This window comes from Mauremys mutica, chromosome 9 (genome assembly GCF_020497125.1).
Source record: "Mauremys mutica isolate MM-2020 ecotype Southern chromosome 9, ASM2049712v1, whole genome shotgun sequence".
Taxonomy (NCBI): domain Eukaryota; kingdom Metazoa; phylum Chordata; order Testudines; family Geoemydidae; genus Mauremys; species Mauremys mutica.
This window is the reverse complement of record NC_059080.1, coordinates 60,114,477-60,134,029: the sequence shown is the minus strand read 5'-3', so window position 1 is coordinate 60,134,029 and position 19,553 is coordinate 60,114,477. Positions and strand designations below refer to the sequence as shown.

Below are 19,553 nucleotides of genomic sequence, written 5' to 3'. Positions count from 1 at the left end.
TAGCAATTTCCAGTTGTATTATGGGATAATAAGAAGTCATGTTTTAGGATTTTAAAAAACGGGTTACAATATTTAAACCTAAAATATTTTCTGTAGCTACTATGTAATTCTGTAAATATATACATTTGTTTTGTTATTTCATCTCTAAATCTGTTATACAATTCTAGACCTGTATTTCTACTCCTGTAAAGTATTTTATTAAACCTGTAAAATGTTTTGTGGTGTAACAGTGGGATTTTCAAAAGCAGTCGCTGTTGCCCTAACTGAAAAATGCCATCCAACTCCTTAATAAGAGTACAATACATTATTATTTTACACTGTAAAAATTAAATAATTGTGAAATGTAGTGGATTAATGGCTGCATTGTAATGAGCTGGAATGAAAGCTGCTGCAAGTGGCTTAATTGGGCAACTAGTGGAAAGGGCTGAGAATCTCATCCTGCCAAAATCTACACTTGTGAGTAACTTACTGACATCAGTGTCCTTCCTATTGAATTCTAGGGGACTACTCATATCAGTAAAGTTACATATATGTGTGAATAAGATTACTCAAAGGCCTACTTAAAGTTAAGCATGTGAGGTGACCAGGCTTTTGTGTGTGGATAAGGCAGTAAAAATGCAGAACTCAGTAACACAAAATAATAGACACTTGCAAATTTTTTTTCACTATGACGCAGTCTTGGTTACAGTTCATATCTACTAGATAAACAGGTAAAAAAATGTTCTTCTAGGGCATATCAGAAAATCAGTAAAAAATCCTCTCACCTGCGTGGTCTAGTTCTTGGGGACATCATTTCATTTCCAAGTATGTGGTATCTTCTTGCTTCATGCAGCAGCTGATAACACTCTGGAGAATTCTGAATCAGCTGTTCCACTTCCACTGTCTGTACAAAATAGTTAGGATGTAATAAAGGGAGTCTCACATGTGTTAGAAGTTCCTGTAACACTGGCCTTCTCAGATCAACAGCACGGTAAACCCAGCGCATAACTGCTTCAAAAACCATCTCTTCTTTACTGATCACCAACTCATCACTACAAATATAATCAATGAGCTCATCTTTCCCAAGCTCGAGAAATTCTTCATGCTGAGAAACATCCTCAAATGTCTGCAGTGCAAAATTTCTGCATTTGGTGAAGAGTGTCTTTAGTGAGTGTGTATCAGCAAAACGCTGGATTCCCAGGCAGTTACAAGGATCCAGCTGCTCTTCCAGGAACTTGGCACAAGCATCACGCAGAACACTAATTTGAAAGAGACTTGAGGTTTCAAAGATATATTGCACATTCTCTGTAGTGATTTTCACCTTGCCAGTATACACGTACTGTAAAAAGCAATCCATAGCTTCAGCAAAAATGCCATTGATCTCCACCAACATTTCTCTGCTTTCTCTGTGATCATTGCAAAACATAGCTCTGAAGTAGCTACTGCAGGCTGAGAGAACAGCTCGATGACAGGGAAACTCTCTTCCTTCCACACAGATAATTACATCTGTGAACAAGCGGCTGTCTCTAAACTCATTGAAGATCTGGAGTATGCTTTCAGCATGGGATGATCCTGATGAGAAGTCAAAAAACTCATGACCTGATAAGGACTTTGGGTCCATTTCAAAAACTTTACGTTTGGTTGCAGGGGAATCACGGACCCCGCTATCCTCTCTATTCAGTCTGCGGCCCAGTATTAGTACCATTGTTACATCCGTTGACTATAGAATCATTGAGAAAAGATTTCTGAGTGTCTTCTTTACAGTGCTATGGCTAGAAGAATTAAAACATTTTAGTACCCAACCAATCAATTCTGACAGTTAATGCAATGAAAGAATTATGAAATTTATGAAACTTACATAATACAAAACAAATAGCCTGATCAGTCTAAAATCAGTGTAACTTACACTACTCTAGTAAAGGTCAAAAGTTATTATTTGGCAAATGAATGTGACATCATGCAATGCAATGAAATATATCCTACTGTAATGCATACACACAAAGGACTGAATTAAGGTTGCTGTGAGAACCATAATTATGAATACCCTAGCCTTTGTTTAATTGAAGTATCACCTTTATATCAAGCTTAAAAATGTCAAAAGGCTAAATCCTAAAATCCTTACTCAAGCAAATCTCTCGGCTGATATCAGCAGGAGTTTGCTCAAGGAAAGACCTCAGGATTTTGCTATACAGATTTTTAAACTGCTTCTTACTATGTGTTTGCCCAGCCCCTAGCACAATGTAAGTCTGATCTCAGGGTCTCCAGGTGCTCCTGTAATACCACTAATAAAAGTAATATTAAAGAAGACTGAAAATTTTAAACTAGAACAATTGTAGAGGGAGGCTACAAACCACATCTCAGTCTTCATTATACATCAGTACCCTAATGCAATCTATGGAGTTTAATTATTTTGTTCATCCCAGTGACCATTCCTGATCAGCAAAAGCAAATGTCTTAGCTCTTTCTCCTTATCAGCAAAACAATCAATTAATCAATATGCTATGGTGAAATTAAAAATTAATACAAGTTACTAATATGCATTTGAAAAAAATACTTAAAATTCATGTTGAAGCATAATGTAGATACCACAGAAAAAAGGCAACCGCATGAATAAATATCAAATAAAAAATTATGTATATTTGTGAGAAAACCATTATGCAAGGAAATGAATAAGAAGTCTTTGCATCTGGAAGTAAGACGTGGGGGCTACCTAGTGAGTTAAAGGAGAATTTCTGTTTTCTGACAGTAGTTAACTCCTATCTAAAATTTAAAAGCAAAGACTATAGTCGAAGGCATTATATCATCATCAATATATACAGCTCTCTCACTCATACACAAACTATGTTGAAAGAACATTATTAAGATTGAAAAGTCAAACAGTCAAAGGTTAGGAAATGAATTAAGGTTGCCTGTGAATATAATACAATTAATTTGCCTAGACATAGCCTGGTGAAGGTATATATGATAATCATCCCCATAAGCATAGCTCAGTTGGTATATCTTTTGATTCCTGATTTTTAAAACCAACTGGATTAAAGCCCTACAAAAAAAACCTGGGAAGCAACTCCTGCACTAACTTCCATAATTCTAAGTGCATGGATTCATTTTTAAACTTCAAGGAGGATGTGTCTCAAATTATTTTAAAACTTGTGCAAAAGATTCTTTTTTAAAAAAAGATTCTAAGAGATTACGTCCATTTCCTCTCATTCTCCATGTACAGAGACAGTAAATTCTGTTTCTAACACTAATTTTATTTCCTGACTGCCCAGCATCTTCAGAGCTGCATATTACTGGACCAAAGTCTCTTAACATAGAACACCATCTCTTAACATAGAACAAAATGAACCATACTTTTTTTTAAACAGGCTTTTTATAAAGCCTCTTTAGAAGGCTCTATTCTTGACTGTATTCTGTAGTACAGTTTCCTCACTCAGACAATTTCAAAAAGGAACACTATAAATATATCAAACATCATACTGTTGCTTTTTACATAGGGCTCAATTCTATTTCAGACACAATTTAATGAAAACATTTAGAAATTATTTACAAGGTAGAAAACACTTTTTATAAAGTCATATGAAGCCTACAAAAAATTATCCTTAATTTGGATTAACACATGGATTACATGTCAATTTATTGCCTAAAGAATACTGTTGCATTCGATGTAACATTTTCAATAAAGCCTGCTAAAGCACCCACTTAATATTGTGTCACTTGATATTCTAATCTGTATCTCTATACTCTATCCAATTTATTTTGCAACAGTTTTACCCAGTAGTGACATCTCCTGGGCCAGATGAGAATATTAAACACCAGCTATACTGCTTTCTAAGGAACTCAAATATGAAACTGCAGAACTACTAACTGTGGTATGTAACCTATTGCTTAAATCAGCATCTGTACCAGTTGACTGCGGATAGCTAATGTAACACTGATTTTTTAAAAAGGTTCTAGAGGCAATCCTGGCAATTACAGTCCAATAAGCCTAACTACAGTACCAGGCAAACTGGTTGAAACTATAACAAAGAACAGAATTATCAGATGCATAGATGAAAGTGATTTGTTGGGGAAGAGTCAATATGATTTTTGTAAAGTGAAATCATGGCCCACCAATCTACGAGGATTCTTTGAGGGGGGTCAACAAACATGTAGACAAGGATGATCCAGTTGATATAGTGTACCTGAACTTTCAGAAAGCCTTTGACAAGATCCCTCTCCGAAGGCTCTTAAGCAAAGTAAGCAATTAAGGGATAAGAGGGAAGCTCCTCATGTATTAGTAATAGGTTAAAAGACAGGTAACAAAGGGTTGCAATAAATGGTCAGTTTTCACAGTGGAGAGAGGTAAAGAGTGGGGTCCCCCAATGATCTGTACTGGGACCAGTGCTTTTCAACATATTCATAAATCAAGGGGTGGCCAACCTGAGCCTGAGAAGGAGCCAGAATTTATCAATGTACATTGCCAAAGAGCCACAGTAATATGTCAGCAGCCCTCCACCAGCCCCCCCACCCCGCTCCCAGCGCCTCCCACCCACAGGCAACCCTGCCAGTCAGCACCTCCCCCTCCCTCCCCACACTTCCCGATAAGCCGTTTCATGGCGTGCAGGAGTGAAGGCGTGGCAGGCTCAGGGGAGGGGGCAGGAAGGGGTGGAGTGGGGGCAGGGCCTGTGGCAGAGCCAGGGGTTGAGCAGTGAGCACCTCCTGGCACATTGGAAAGTTGGCAGCTGTAGCTCCAGCCCTGGAGTTGGTGCCTATACTAGGAGCCGCATATTAACTTCTGAAGAGCTGCATGTGGCTCCGAAGCCACAGGTTGGCCACTCCTGTTCATAAATGATCCGGACAGTGGGGTAAACATTGCGGTGGCAAGGTTTGCAGACAATGCAAAATTATTCAAGATAGTTAAATCCAAAGCTGACTGCGAAGAGTTACAAAGGGATCTCAAAAAACTGGATGACTGGACACTGGATTTATGGCTAAGGCTGCAAGTTTGTCACGGAAGTCAGGGATTCCGTGACCTCCGTGACTTCTGCAGCGGCCGGTGCACCTGGCTCAGGGGCAGTTCAGGCAGCCCCTGTGCCAGTTGTACCAGCAGCTGCTGCTGGGGCACTGCCCCCCCCCCCGCAGTAGCAGAGTTTAGGTGTGGGAGGGAGGGATATGGGACGGGATGAAGTGGGCTCTGGGCGGGGCTTACCTGGGGGGCTCCTTGGAAGTGGCAACATCCCCCTCACTCAAGTGGTAGGCAGAGGCATGGCCAGGCAGCTCTGCACACTGCCTCTGCCTGCAGGCACCGCCCCCACAGCTCCTAATGGCCACGGTTCCCAGCCAATGGGAGCCGCAAAGCCAGCGCTCTGGGTGGAGGCAGTGCGCAAACGTCCCTTCCAGAACCAGCGGGGGTCCCAGGCTGTGTGCCGCCAACTGCCCTCCCCCAGAACACAGGTTACCCTCCCTCAGCACCTGCCACACCCTCAGGCAGCCCCTCTCCTCATTTTAGTCACGGGTATTTTTAGTAAAAGTCATGGACAAGTCACGGACCACGAATTTTTGCTTACTGCCTGTGACCTGTCCATGACTTTTACTAAAAAATAACCGTGACTAAAACGGAGCCTTATTTAGGGCTTATTACAACAATCTGTAACCCACTAGCCCCCTTTTGGTCCTATGGCAGTTTTAACAGGTCACTGTGGTCCCTTACAGCATGTGCTAACTACTTATGCTAAACAATCTTTTCTACCTTACATTTAGTTTGGACACTCGGAGTACCTTTCCCAGACCTGAAGAAGAGCTCTGTGTGGCTTGAAAGCTTGTCTCTCTCACCAACAGAAATTGATCCAATAAAAGATATTACTTCTCTCACCTTGTCTTTCTAATATCCTGGCACTGACATGGCTACAACTACACTGCATACATGGGTAACCAAATGTCAGATGAAATTGAATATTGATAAAGTACTGTGAATTGGAAAACATAATCCCAACTATACTTACAAAATTATGGGGTCTAAATAGCTGCTAGCACTCAAGAAAGATCTTGGAATCACTGTGGATAGTTCTCCGAAAAAATCTGCTCAAAGGGCAGCAGCAGTCAAAAAAGCTAAGAGAATATTAGGAACCATTAGGAAATGGATAGATAATAAGATAGAAAATACCATAATGCCACTATATAAATCCATGGTATGCCCACACCTGGAATACTGTATGCAGTTCTGGTTGCCCTAGCTCAAAAAAGATATATTAGAATTGTAAAAATTACAGAGAAGGGCAACAAAAATGATTAGGGATAACGGAACTGCTTTCAGATGAGGAGAGATTAAAAAGACAGTGTTCATCTGAGAAAGGAGATGACTAAAGGGAGAGAACATGATACAAGTCTATAAAATCATGAATAGTGTGCAGAAAGTGAGTAAGGAAATGTTATTTACTTCCTCACATAACACAAGAATCGGGGTCACCTGATGAAATTACTAGGCAGCAGGTTTATAACAAACAAAAAGGAAGTACTTCTACACACATCACACAGTCAACTTGTGGAATGTTGTGAACGTTAAAAGGATAACTAGGTTAAAAAAAATTAGGTAAATTCATGGAGGATCAATGGCTATTAGCCAAGATAGTCAGGGATACTACTCTGTAGTTTGAGTGTCCTTAAATCTCTGACTGCCAGAAGCTGGGACTAGATGACAGGGATGGATCACTTGCTAAATTGCCCTGTTCTGTTCATTGCCTCTGAAGCATCTGGCACCAGCCACTGTCAGATGACAGGATACTGGGCTAAAAAGACCATTGGTCTGATCCAGTATGGTTATTCTTATGTTCTTATATTGAGGGCCTAACCCTGCCATGTTTACTCATATTGATACTAATTGTACAGTAAATTCAGGCTACTCAGCATGAGAAAGTGTGGCAGAATTGGGATTTACATCAGCAGTAAAAAAGGAAAGTGCAACTGTGAGAATATAACTATAACCCTAAAGGCCTGATTTTGATCTAACTGATGTAAATCAGAAGTAACTTCAATGAAGCTGGTGGAGTTATACCCAGGTAAAACTAGCACGTAAACAGAATCATGGCCTTAGTATATAACATAACAGGGCAAAATTCTGTTCATCTTATTCCCATGAGCAATCTTATTCACATAAGTAAAGAAAGCAGGATTTGGTTCTTACTAAACTGACAAATTTAAATTTTAGCATGCAACATACAGTGCAATTCATAATACTTGTTAATTGCTTAATAAGGGTAATTGTGTTTTCAACCCATATACCTAAACCAATAGTTCTCAAACTTCATTGCACCGCAACCCCCTTCTGACACCAAAAATTACTACACAACCCCAGGAATGGGGACCGAAGCAACCCACTTTGGGGTCCCAAGCCACAGTTTGAGAACCTCTGACCTAAACTGTAAGATCCTTGAGGAAGGGAACGTGTGTCTTCTATACTTTGTACAGGGATGAGGACAAAAGTCAGCAATCAATTAGTAAAATAATAATGTAATTAATACTAAAATACAGCTTCATAAAAGTGCATGATAATTTAAATGAATGCTCTCAAGAGCTACCAGTCTTCTTTCATTTCTTTAAAGTACCATGCACTTTTATGAAGCTTTAGTTTATTATTTATCATATTATTATTACTAACAAAGTATATCACACAAATGATACCAAAGGGGGAAAGAAATTAGGGAGAAAAGCAAATTACAACAAACCAATAGTAGAATTCACTGCTTTTAAACGTATTAGATTGCAATCCTTGTCCTGCTGAATTAAAAGGCTATATTTCCACTAACTGCAATGGGAACAGGAATTAGTTCCTAGAATTTATATGTACTGTCCTTTCTATGGCCTTTCGTATCAAATGTTATTCCACTCGCCGAGGTGGAGTACCAGGGGCGCTCTAGCCGCGGAGTCAGAGCGCTCGACGTGCCTTGCCAGTGTGGATGCGTCATGAGTTAGAGTGCACTGGGCTGCTTTAATGCACTCTAACTCGCAAGTATAGCCATGCCCTTAGATTGCCCTAGCTACATCATTCAGGGGTGTGAAAAATTCCCACATCTGAGTGCCGAAGTTAAAGATGACCTAACCCCCGATGTACATGCAGCTAGGTCCACTGACCTAGCTATGCTGCTCAGAGAGGTGGACTACCTGCAGTGACAGTAAAAAGGCCCTTCCATCACTGTAGTGCCAGTAGTGTAGACATGGCTTAAGAGTGACCACACTATTCCTGAATATCTCCATGTGTACACAAACCCTAAGAGTTCAATTTCAGGTTTTCTGCCACAAATTTAACTAAAGCTAAAGAGAGAGAAATGAAAAATCCTGCAAAGAGTAAAGTTTCTAAGGAACCCCTACATCTCTAAAATGACATAATACATAGAAGAAAAATAATGGCAAAACCTTGTGTAAATCTTTATTTACATGGAGAGTCACAGGTAACTGGACTACTTGTGAGAGTAAGGAAGACTTGCATGCGGAAGGTTTGGCGAGACTGGCCCTTAAATCAGCACAAAGAAGGTATGTTCATTTATTGAGTCAGAAAGAACAATCCATTTTTCCCATTGACAAGCTTTGAGGTCACTTTAATATTTAGGCCCTGATCCTGCAATGAGCTATGTGTAGGCAAACCCCTGAGCCAGGCAGAGCTCACTGGAGAACCAAGATCATAAATTTTCATTGTTCCAGTACAGCAGTCTTTCATGTCACTTTTATAATCCTGTGTTATGAAGTGCACTATATATCAACTGTAAAACACTGCTTTGGTGTATAAGATTTGTGTAGTGAGTTCATTTTTTTTAAACCACATTTTTACCCATAATTTGGATACACTTAAAATTATATGAAAGGAAAAGTTTGACAGATGTGACATACCTTTTGTGCTTCTGTAATTAAAATTGGCAAGAAAGTTGCTCCCTACCATCATCTTAATTTCCTGTATTGCACAAGGGGACCTAAACCCTTGAAAAACCCAGCTACTTCATAATAAAAAAAAAGTTTTAATTAAGCTGAGCCAAAGGTTAACTGAAAAAGGAAAAAAGCTGTTCCAACTTCTTTTTATCTATTCATCTTTGGTATTCATATAGTACCAATCACTGTTGTAGCTGGCATTTTTCTGGTGGCCCTACCATTTTCTGTAAAAAATAAACACTGTAAATGTTTAGCCTTACAGTTGTGAAGAAAACTTTTGGAATGTAAACCACTGTGCTTCTCTTTTCCTGAGTCTGCAGACAACCTGAACCAATAGAGTGGAGAGATGTGAATTTCCCCATCCATCCAAACTCTTTGGGGCAGGGACTATCTCAAATAGCTCCCCCATAAGTTTCAATTTCATCACATTAGCACATGTTAAAGTCTATGCTGTCTAAGGGCTATGCGACACATGGCCTGATTTAGGAACAACTGTTCCTGAATAACTCCATGGGGTAGGCCTGATCTATACTACAAATTTACGCCAGCATAATTATACTGGCTAGGAGTGTAAAAAATCATAACCCTTAGCCAATATAGCTATGCTGGAAAAAAAAACCAGTCTGACTCTTTCTTCTATTTTCACCTGTCTCTATTATATTGTGAGTAAGTCAGCAGGGACTGCTTTATCCTTTATGTGTTTTCCGTGTATTAATGCTTATTAGGGCTGTCGATTAATCGCAGTTAACTCACACAATTAACTCAAAATTTTGTATTAATCGTGATTAATCACAGTTTTAATCACACTGTTAAACAACAGAATACCAATTGAAAATTATTAAGTATTTTGGATGTTTTTCTACATTTTCAAATATTTGATTTCAATTTGCAACACAAAATACAAAGTGTACAGTGCTCCCTTTATATTTTTTACATCATCTGAAAATGAGAATAGGTGTTCACATGGCACTGTGGTAGTCGGCATTGCTAGGTATTTACGTGCCAGATATGCTAAACATTTGTAAGCGCCTTCATGCTTTGGCCACCATTCCAGAGGACATGCTTCCATGACGATGACGCTTGATAAATAAATAATACTTTAATTAAGTTTGTGACTGAACTCCTTTGGGGAGAACTGTATGTCTCCTGTTCTATTTTACCTGCATTCTGTCATATATTTCATGTCATAGCAGTCTCGGATGATGACCCAGTCAGCACATGTTCGTTTTAAGAACACTTTCACAGCAGATTTGACAAAATGCAAAGAAGGTACCAATGTGAGATTTCTAAAGGTAGTTACAGCACTTGACACAAGATTTAAGAATCTGAAGTGCCTTCCAAAATCTGAGAGGAATGAGGTGTGGAGCTTGCTTTCAGAAGTCTTAAAAGAGCAACACTCCGATGTGGAAATTACAGAACCCGAACCACCAAAAAAGAAAATCAACCTTTTGTTGGTGGCATCTGACTCAGATGATGAAAATGAACATGCGTCAGTCCACACTGCTTTGGACTGTTATTGAACAGAACCCTTCATCAGCATGGAAGCATGTATTCTGGAATGGTGACTGAAGCATGAAGGGACATATACATCTTTACCACATCTGGCCGGTAAATATCTTTTGACACTGGCTACAACAGTGCCATGCGAACGACTGTTCTCACTTTCAGGTGACACTGTAAACAAGAAGCGGGCAGCATTATCTCTTGCAAATGTAAACAAACGTGCTTGTCTGTAGCAATCGACTGAACAAGAAGTAAGACTGAGTGGACTTGTAGGCTGTAAGTTTTACATTGTTTTATTTTTGAGTGCAGGTTTTTTTGGTACATAATTCTACATTTGTAAGTTCAACTTTCCTGATAAAGAGATTGCATTACAGTACTTGTATGAGGTGAATTGAAAAATACTATTTCTATTATCATTTTTACCATGCAAATATTTGTACTAAAAAATAAAGTGAGCACTGTACACTTTGTATTCTGCATTGTAATTGAAATCAGTATTTGAAAATGTAGAAAATATCCAAAAATATTTAAATAAATGGTATTCTATTAACAGAGCAATTAATCGTGATTTATTTTTTTAATCGCTTGACAGCTCTAACGATTATCCTTGGATTTATTTGGATAATTCAAGTTTTTATGTGTGGCCCACCAATCTCATAATAATTTCAAGTAGCCACCTGACTAAAGAACCTGTGATTAGTGACTTGTGTAATCCACACCTCAAATTAATGAAAGACTATCGTCAGTATACCTCTACTGGCAAACCCATCTAGTGTACATGCAGCTTGCCCTGGCAGAAATTGCTTTTGTCAGAATAGCTTATACTGGTTTCCTGAGCAAAATAAGATACATGGGCAAAAGCACTTTTATGCCAGTATAACTGCATCTACACTAGGGCTTTTGCCAGCATAGAAATGTCATAAGAAAAAGATCACACCCTTACCAACATTAATATGTTGGCAAAAATTGCTAATATAAACCTGGCCCGGAGCCTTGTCTTTACCAGGAAAACAGGTGTTTTTTTATCACGTTACTAACACATGGTAAAACCAAACAAAATCCAAATCCATAGTCTGGCTTCACCATAGGAATTTTGGAATGTGTGTAGTACTAGGTGTTATTTAACCTTTTCTAACAACACACCTTTAATCCTAGTCAAGACAAAGCTATGCATTTGTATAGCACTGTCCTAGTGCAATGACCTTGGGTGGGGCTCTACTGTAATACAAATAAATAAATAAATACCCATGTTTATGCTGAAGCCTAATAACTGCATTTTAATTCTCATTCTAATTATTTTAATGATTATTTTAACAAACATATCCAGTGGATGTGTTTTATTCCACATTGTTGGACATCATAAATCAAATACGGAAAAGACTGTTCATCTAGTCTAGTGGTCCCCAATGTGGTGCCTGTGGGCGCCATGGCGCCCGCCGGGGCATTTATGTGTGCCCACCTAGTGCCCAGCAGGGGAGAGAAGCTGCGGCCCCATGCCTGCCAGGGACAGAGAACTCTGGGGCTGCAGGCACCGGAGTTCTCGGTTCCCGGCAGGTGCGGGGCCCACCTAGTGCCCAGCAGAGAAGAGAATCTGGGGCCCAGCGCCTGCTGGGGACAGAGTATTCCAGGGCTGTGAGCACCAGTGTTTTCTGTCCTCGCGGCTATTCTCCAGCTTCTCTCTTCTCTCTGGATTCATATATTATGTAATATTAAATATGGTTTTTTGTATTATTTAATGTACAAATACAAAATAAGCCTTGTAAAATTGTTGGCGCCCGCCAAGCTCTTCTGAAAACATGAATGTGCTATTGGTCACAAAAAGGTTGGGGACCACTGATCTAGTCCATCCTTCTGACCAAAATAGGATTGTTCCCTTGAGTATATTCTCTAACTTTTGTTCAGTCTACTTTTAAAAAGTGATGTATAAAAGGGGGGAAATATTTCTTTTTTTTGTTTCTGTGTGACATAAGAAAGGTCTAAAAAGTTTTAGGGATTTTTAAGAGTTTTTTTCTGCTTGTTATTTTACACTAGAAATTCAGGTCTTGCATGCTCTTGAAATCTGTGACTGAAGAACTGATGTGCAGTACACTAAAACCACTCCTAATGCCTTAATTCAATGGGATTTCCTTATGTCACATTTCATTTAAATCAGTGGGAGTTTTGAGCATGTAACAATGGCAAGATTAGTTTTATACTTACGTTTATACACCTGCATATTTCTCTGTTAAAAATATCCCATAGAAACAAAGAAATAGAAAAAAGATGCATTGTACCATCAAGGCCGTAAAAATAATGGACAAAAGCCAGGAAATTGAAGGCTGATATTGTCCTCAATTTACACTGTTGACTTTTTCCTGTTTACAGCCACTTGAGTAAATGGCAGAGCGTGGGTTACTGGCTTTTGTCTGATTGCATCACAGCCCTAACATTATTCAAATACAGATTTTGCATACGTTATAAATGTATTTCCTGAAACTTGTGTGCTATTTCACCAGGAAGGATTCTGTTTATACTTTGTGCCCTGAGGGCTAACTGCATATTAGCAGTTATAATCCAAGAGTGTTTCAAAGTTGTTGTTCCCCACCCCCTCTCCCCATACACACACAAGAATGAAATAGTAAAAAATGCTACAAAAGGTTGCAACATAAAGGCTTACTGAGGTCAATGGGAGTTTTGCCTAAGTGAGTTGTGAGGCACCTATGGCGATATTCCCAGGCTGAGGCAATGTACTCATAATTTGTTTACTCTATGTACTGTCAGTATGAATAGTACTACAAAAACAGAAGCCTGGTACCAGTAGGGTGACCAGATGTCCCGATTTTATAGGGACAGTCCCGATTTTGGGGTCTTTTTCTTACATAGGCTCCTATTACCCCCATCCCAATTTTTCACACTTGCTGTCTGGTCACCCTAGGTACCACTCTTCCCAGTGCACGATTTACCAGACTCTAGATTATTTGCAATAGAAACAATGTATGCTAAAGAGACACAGTTGTGGTGCGGTGTCACTGTCAACTAAGTGACCTCTCTGTTTCTAATCTCTGTGCTTTGGAATTATTTAGGACAATCAGTGTGAGACAGAAAGCACTTAACTGCTTTGAGAAGCATTGCCAAATATCTCACTTTAATACTCATTTAATCCCACTTTGGACTTGTCTATACTAGACATTTAAAAAAAAACCCGTTTTTAAATAGGCACAGTTGCTTAAGTTTTTAAAAAGGTTTAAATGGCAGTTCAGACCTAACAAATGCATTTCAAAACTAGTTCAGACTAACATGCAATTCAGGATCTGTCTATACTGGGGAGATTCTGTTCTGCAAAAGAGGGTCAAGGCTTTACTATGGGCACATCTTCATTGGCAACGTCTTCACCCAGCAATCTTTAACGTGGCTTGTGTAGTCGCGGCACAGCGCTGGTAGCTATTCCCCTCCTGGAGGTGGTTTTTTATAGCGCGGGGAGAACTTTAACGTTGCTAGTGAAGACGGAGCCTAGATCCTCCACAAACAGTTGTTCTAGGTACAAACAAACAAACAAAAAGCCATGTTTGCTGAGTTTCTAGTATTTACAAGTATCAGAGGGGTAGTCGTGTTCGTCTGGTTCTGTAAAAGCAGCAAAGAATCCTGTGGCGCCTTATAGACTAACAGACGTTTTGCAGCATGAGCTTTCGTGGGTGAATACCCACTTCTTCGGATGCAAGCAGTGGCCTGGGGCTTGCATCCGAAGAAGTGGGTATTCACCCACGAAAGCTCATGCTGCAAAACGTCTGTTAGTCTATAAGGTGCCACAGGATTCTTTGCTGCTTTTAGTATTTACAAGGAGCTCGTTAACTGGCGGCCTGCTACCTGGAATCACAACACAGGGGCGCTTGCAGGGCCGCAGGGGGGGACCCAGCAGGGACAGCTGCCCCGGCCACCATACTTGAGGCGGCCTCCACACCTGGCCCTTCCCGCCATGGCCCGCACCGCGCTGAGCCGGGTCGGTCCCTCCCGGGGTCCGCATTACACAACTACGCTAGGCGGGGGGTGGAGGCTGGACGACATCCCCCTACAGCCTGGCCCGCCCGTCCCCTTCCGGCGGCGAACCAAGGGGATGGATGGGGGGGAGGGAGACACGCCTCAGACTGGCGCCAGAGAGGATAACCATCCCGACCTCCACCGGCCACCGCAAGGTGTGCGCATGCGCGTTACTACAACGGGCTCCCTCAGGCCACCACCAGCATCATAGGCTGCCACGTGTGCGCACGCGCGCGCCCTCCAGCTCACCTTCACCCGGTGCAGCCTTAGAGACAAGCCATCTCCCCGTCCGAATAGTTCTGCCCAATCAGACCGAGGCAGCACCAAAGTCCCGCCTCCTGCTCCCTTTTTATCCAATCGTCAGTACCCTTAATCCCCCCGCCCCCCCACACAAACCGTTGTTATTAAAAGGAGGAGAACAAGGAAGGAAAGGTCCAAATTACTAAATACCAAGGGGGGGGGGCAGCGCCACCCTTTCCCTGCGTTGTGGTTTGCCCCAGTCCACATACACCAAGGGGAGGGGAAGAAAGAACGTTACTGCCCTCGGCGGCCCCGGAGGGGTTAATGTGACGGGGGGACAGCGCCCCTCCCCCCCGGGATTGGCTCAACCTCAACGAACTCCCCCACCGTTACCGGCCGCTGTCCCGCCGCCACCGACACATCCAGCACACGGGGCCCCCGGCACGGAGCCCGGCTCTCTGAGGCCCCGCGCCTGGGGCCAGGCCCGGCCGAGCCCCGCGCCCTCTCAGCAAGCCCAGCCTGCGCCCCGTCCCCGCCGGGCTGGAGACCTGGAGACCGGATGCTCCGGGAGGGGAACTTGACACCGACCTGTGGAGAAGCGGGGCGGGCGGGGAACGTTACTAGGCGCCCAGGGAACGGCCGGCTCAGCCTCCCGCTCCCTCGGCCATGAGCTGTGGGGCTAGGGGGCTGTTACAGCAGCGGGCGGGTGGGGCTCTGTGGCCTGCCGTGGGCAGCAGGTCAGACAAGATGAGCACGATGGTCCCTGCCCCGGGCTGCTTTACACCCGTCCCCGCTGGCAGCAGGCAGCCTGGTGTGCTGTGACACCGCTCCTGGCCCCATCCCCTGTAGCCCCCCGGCCGCTGCGATTCCTGACAGCTACGCACAGGCACCCGGTACCTCTCAGTCCTGCCTCCCGCAGATTCGCTGGTGCTGCGACCTGGGGCAGCTGCTTGTGCTCTTGCTCTGCCTTTTTTGTTTTAGGTCTGACTCTCTAGCTCCAGCTCAACTCAAAACAAAGGAGACCCTGAGAAACATGTGACCTGCCAAAGCCAAAACACATGATGTCAGTGACACGCCAGCCAGTGGGAGCACAGCGGCAGAAGTACTTGGGAGATGTAGTTCAAAGAGACCACAGCGATGCGAACATCCGTGTCACGTCGTTTGCCTGCCCGTTTTAGTCCATGGTCAGAGTTGAAGTTGGCCCTTGATAGTTGCTAATGGTTTAAAATACCAACTTCCCAAAATAATTGCACCACTAATCTAAAATATAGATACACCCAGGCATTTGTTGGCACCTATAATTTACACATGAATTTTCTGAATGGAACCAGAACTGAATAGTCTTAACTGTAGTGAAAATTGAAAGGTAATAATTGGAGCTATACCAATCTCCTAGAACTGGAAGGGACCTTGAAAGGTCATTGAGTCCAGCCCCCTGCCTTCACTAGGCAGGACCAATTTTTGCCCCAGATCCCTAACTGGCCTCTGCAAGGATTGAACTCACAATCCTGGGTTTAGCAGGCCAATGCTCAAACCACTGAGCTATCCCTCCCCCCTTAAGTCCTTAGCTGTAACTTGAGGTAATATTTTCAGAAGGCCACTTCCAAAAATGAGCCCACAATCTCTGTGAGTGCAACCATCAGTGCTCACAAAAGTTCTGATTTATGCCCTTGGGACCTTTTTCATTTATTCCAATTTTTAACATCTGGAGGAGCCGAGAGCTTCAGTAATTTGGCTTTTTCTGTCCGTTAAAAGGCAACTGACTGTTTAGGACATTATATATTGGGAAATGATACATATGTGAAATTTTTAAACTAGATATCTTGTTCGATAGTCAATGTTTCAATACTGATTTCGTTGAAAGAAGAAAAAACTAGTGAAGAGGAAATTAGAAGCAGAACAGGCAAGAAGAAAATGAGAGGCTCAGTGAAAAATATTCTCCAACACCCACTGATATACAGTATAGCAGCCTTACAAATTATCATGTAATTTTAGCGGCCTAAATCCAAAATCTACTCAACTCCCTTTATCAAGAAGAGTATAATGAAAAAAACCAATAACTTATATTTTACTCTTCTTACCAAAAAAATGAACCTTCACCCTGAGTGAGTATAATTTTGCAATCTGACAGTACCATATCTTTCAAATTAAAGCACTGTTTTATCTTCAGCTGTTGCATTTTGTATCTGGTGCTTCTGTGTCCCCCAAAATCTACTAATGTATTTTTGGGGCCTACCCAATATATATTAGGAAAGTACACAACTGACTAATGAATATGACAATGTCTGTGCAACACTGGTCTTATAAATAGGCCCCAAATAGGAAATAGTTAGAAAAGAAAAAAGAGAGGATCCTTACTTCATCTACTCCAGCTACAATATCCCCCAATTAATCTCTGTTCTCCAATATACATAGTGTTGTCAGTAGGCACCATTTAATTGTGTTTAACACAAATGTCAGGATTTTTCCTACTTGCTCACTTCAGGAAAAGCTGTAATTTTGGCAAGATTGGCTCCAAGGACTGTATGAGAACAACACTGCTCTGATACCGCTGGATTTCTAAGGCACTTGAGTGCATAGCTAGTTCACTGCATGAGGAAAACAGGGGCCAAGATGTCACTTAGACTCTCCCTCCTACTCTGTAGAGATGGGGAGAAGAGGAAATAGTATAATTCCTGGTCATATTTAGGTAGTAGTTTCTCTGCATGCCCAGCTCTTCACAATCTGCCATGTCCTCACCTGCTACCAGTGCTAGTGAACCAGTCACAGAGAAGGAGGCAGCAGTACAAGGAAATTTAGACCTACAAACAGCTCACTTCTCTGCAGGTTGAAGAAAGCAGTAATGAGTCAAGGTGTTATAATAATTGGGCCTACAAATTTACTTTAATTATGAGCTCAACTGTAAAAGTATTTAAAAGTTCATGAAATGTCACAATAACCTACGATCGTAAATGTTGATGGGAAAAGGTACAAAAAGGAGACACGAAAACTAAATAAGTCTAAACTGAAAGGCCTGCTGATCAGTTCAAAGACTGTTAAAACCATGCTTGATGCAAACAGAAGATGTGGAACCAGAAACCAGTGAACCAAAACTGGTGTGTCAGAAACAAGGCTTAATTGGTGGACAAAATAATGAGGGAATGGGCTATCCACCAATCATTCCCTTTTTGTGTTCTTAAACAAAGAGACTTGTGTGTGTGTGGGGGGAAGTATAAGAAGAACAGACAGAGACTATTGTTCTGTTCATTCCCTCTGGGGCACTTGGCACTGACCACTGTCAGAAGACAGAATACTGGGCTAGATGGACCTCTGCTCTGACCCAGTACGGCCATTCTTATGTTCTTATGATTTACAGTGCTTTGTTCACTTAGCTGCCCTTGTCTTGAAAGATACCTCGGTTGATCGTAGGAAATGTTTCCTTCTCAAAAAGTTGTTGATCAAGGTGAGGAAGTGTGTGGGGATTGTTCAAGATATATTGGCCTCTCAATGGCTCATTTTTTCCCCAGATACTTCCACTTTCCATTGTTTCTCTCTGCTCTTTGACTCTCTCCTTCTAGTTTCCATGGTGCTGCTCAACTTTGGCTATCTAAATATTAATGGTTGCTGGGGCCATAAAAGGGCACAACTCTTTGAATTTCTCAGACAAAAATGGGCTGATCTGGTCCTTTTGCAAGAGACCCTCTCAGACCCTGATAATCAGGGAAACTGGTTGAAGGAATGGAAAGGGGACATTTTCTTGAGCCATGACTCTAATGTCACTGCTGTGGTAGCTGTTCTCTTTTCCTGGGGTGCAGGGGCGTAGATCCTGTCTGTAAAGAAGTTTGTGCAGGGCCGATTCCTCTAGCTGGGGAGACATACTGGCATTGTTGTTTTTAATCTTTTTACTGTGTATGTCCCTACTGTGGGATGAGATTGTCTCTCCTTTCTGCAGACACTTGCCCATTCCATGCTTGGCTGTGAACCAGTACTATTGTCCTGGGAGGTGATTTCAGTTGCACCGTAGATTATGTTTTAGATAGGAACCATGATGAGCCATACCCTCAGGCAGCCAGGGAAGTGTATTGTCTTCTGCAGACCTTTGGGCTAGTAGATGTTTGGAGGTTCTCTCACCTCACTGCTAGGCAGTACTCTGGGCTGAAGGCTACTTCCAAACACATCTCAGATGCTAGATTGGATCACTTTTATACCATGAAGGACAGTGTGAATAAGTTTGTTTGGTCCTCGGTGTCTCCCACTCACTTGTCTGATCAGTGTATTTCTCCCTCTTCCTGCCTGTGCTTCTCAATGGTGCTTTAACAGCAAATTATTAAAGGACTTGAATTTCACCCAGATATTCACTATGGTTTGGGAGCTTGGCGGCAGCAAAAGCCCCTATATGAATCCTTAAGATAGCAATGGGGTGTCGAGATGGTCCAGATCCAACTGTTCTGACAGCAGCATATCTAGGCTTCCACATGGTCCTTGCATCAGGCCACGAGTGCCCTGGAATGAGATATCTTGGACCTTCATGGCAACCTTGTAGATGGCGACCTTGGTACAGATTCACCAAACTCTAAATGAGATGTACAGACCCCTGAGATAGTTGTTGGAAGAGAAGATACAGGGGGCCCTGAGATGGGCCCTTTTTATCCAGCTATAGGAATCTCATGTTCCCAGAAGGTTTATTTTTCAGGAGAAAAAAGACAACGGACCATCAGCAGATCTCTTGTCTTTGGCTACTAGATGGTCATTTGATGACTGACCCTGCTGAGGTCTAGAAAGCAACTGTTTCCTTTTACAGTACTCTCTATTCGCCTGAAACCTATGACATGCTGGCACCAGGAGAGCTGCATCAGGGGTTACCAATCTAACTGGTGAGATGCAGTGGTGCCTTGATCCCCACTGTCACTACAGGAGCTCTCTGTTGCTGTCCAACAGCTCTC

The 19,553-nt window shown here is 42.0% G+C and overlaps 1 protein-coding gene across 2 annotated transcripts in view; it reads right to left on the bottom strand.

Moving 5' to 3' along the window:
- Positions 1–15,649, bottom strand: part of KLHL24 (kelch like family member 24) — a 47,251-nt gene extending 31,602 nt beyond the window's left edge. The window contains exons 1-3 of one of the 2 annotated variants that reach the window (XM_045031497.1): positions 15,529–15,649; positions 13,654–13,890; positions 765–1,751 (exon numbers count right to left, since the gene is read on the bottom strand). In XM_045031497.1, coding sequence (XP_044887432.1) covers positions 765–1,684 — 920 coding nt within the window. In that variant the 5' untranslated portion in view covers positions 1,685–1,751; positions 13,654–13,890; positions 15,529–15,649. The remainder of the gene's footprint in view (positions 1–764; positions 1,752–13,653; positions 13,891–15,528) is intronic. The other variant, XM_045031496.1, reaches the window with a different exon arrangement.
- Between the last annotated feature and the right edge of the window lie 3,904 nt (positions 15,650–19,553).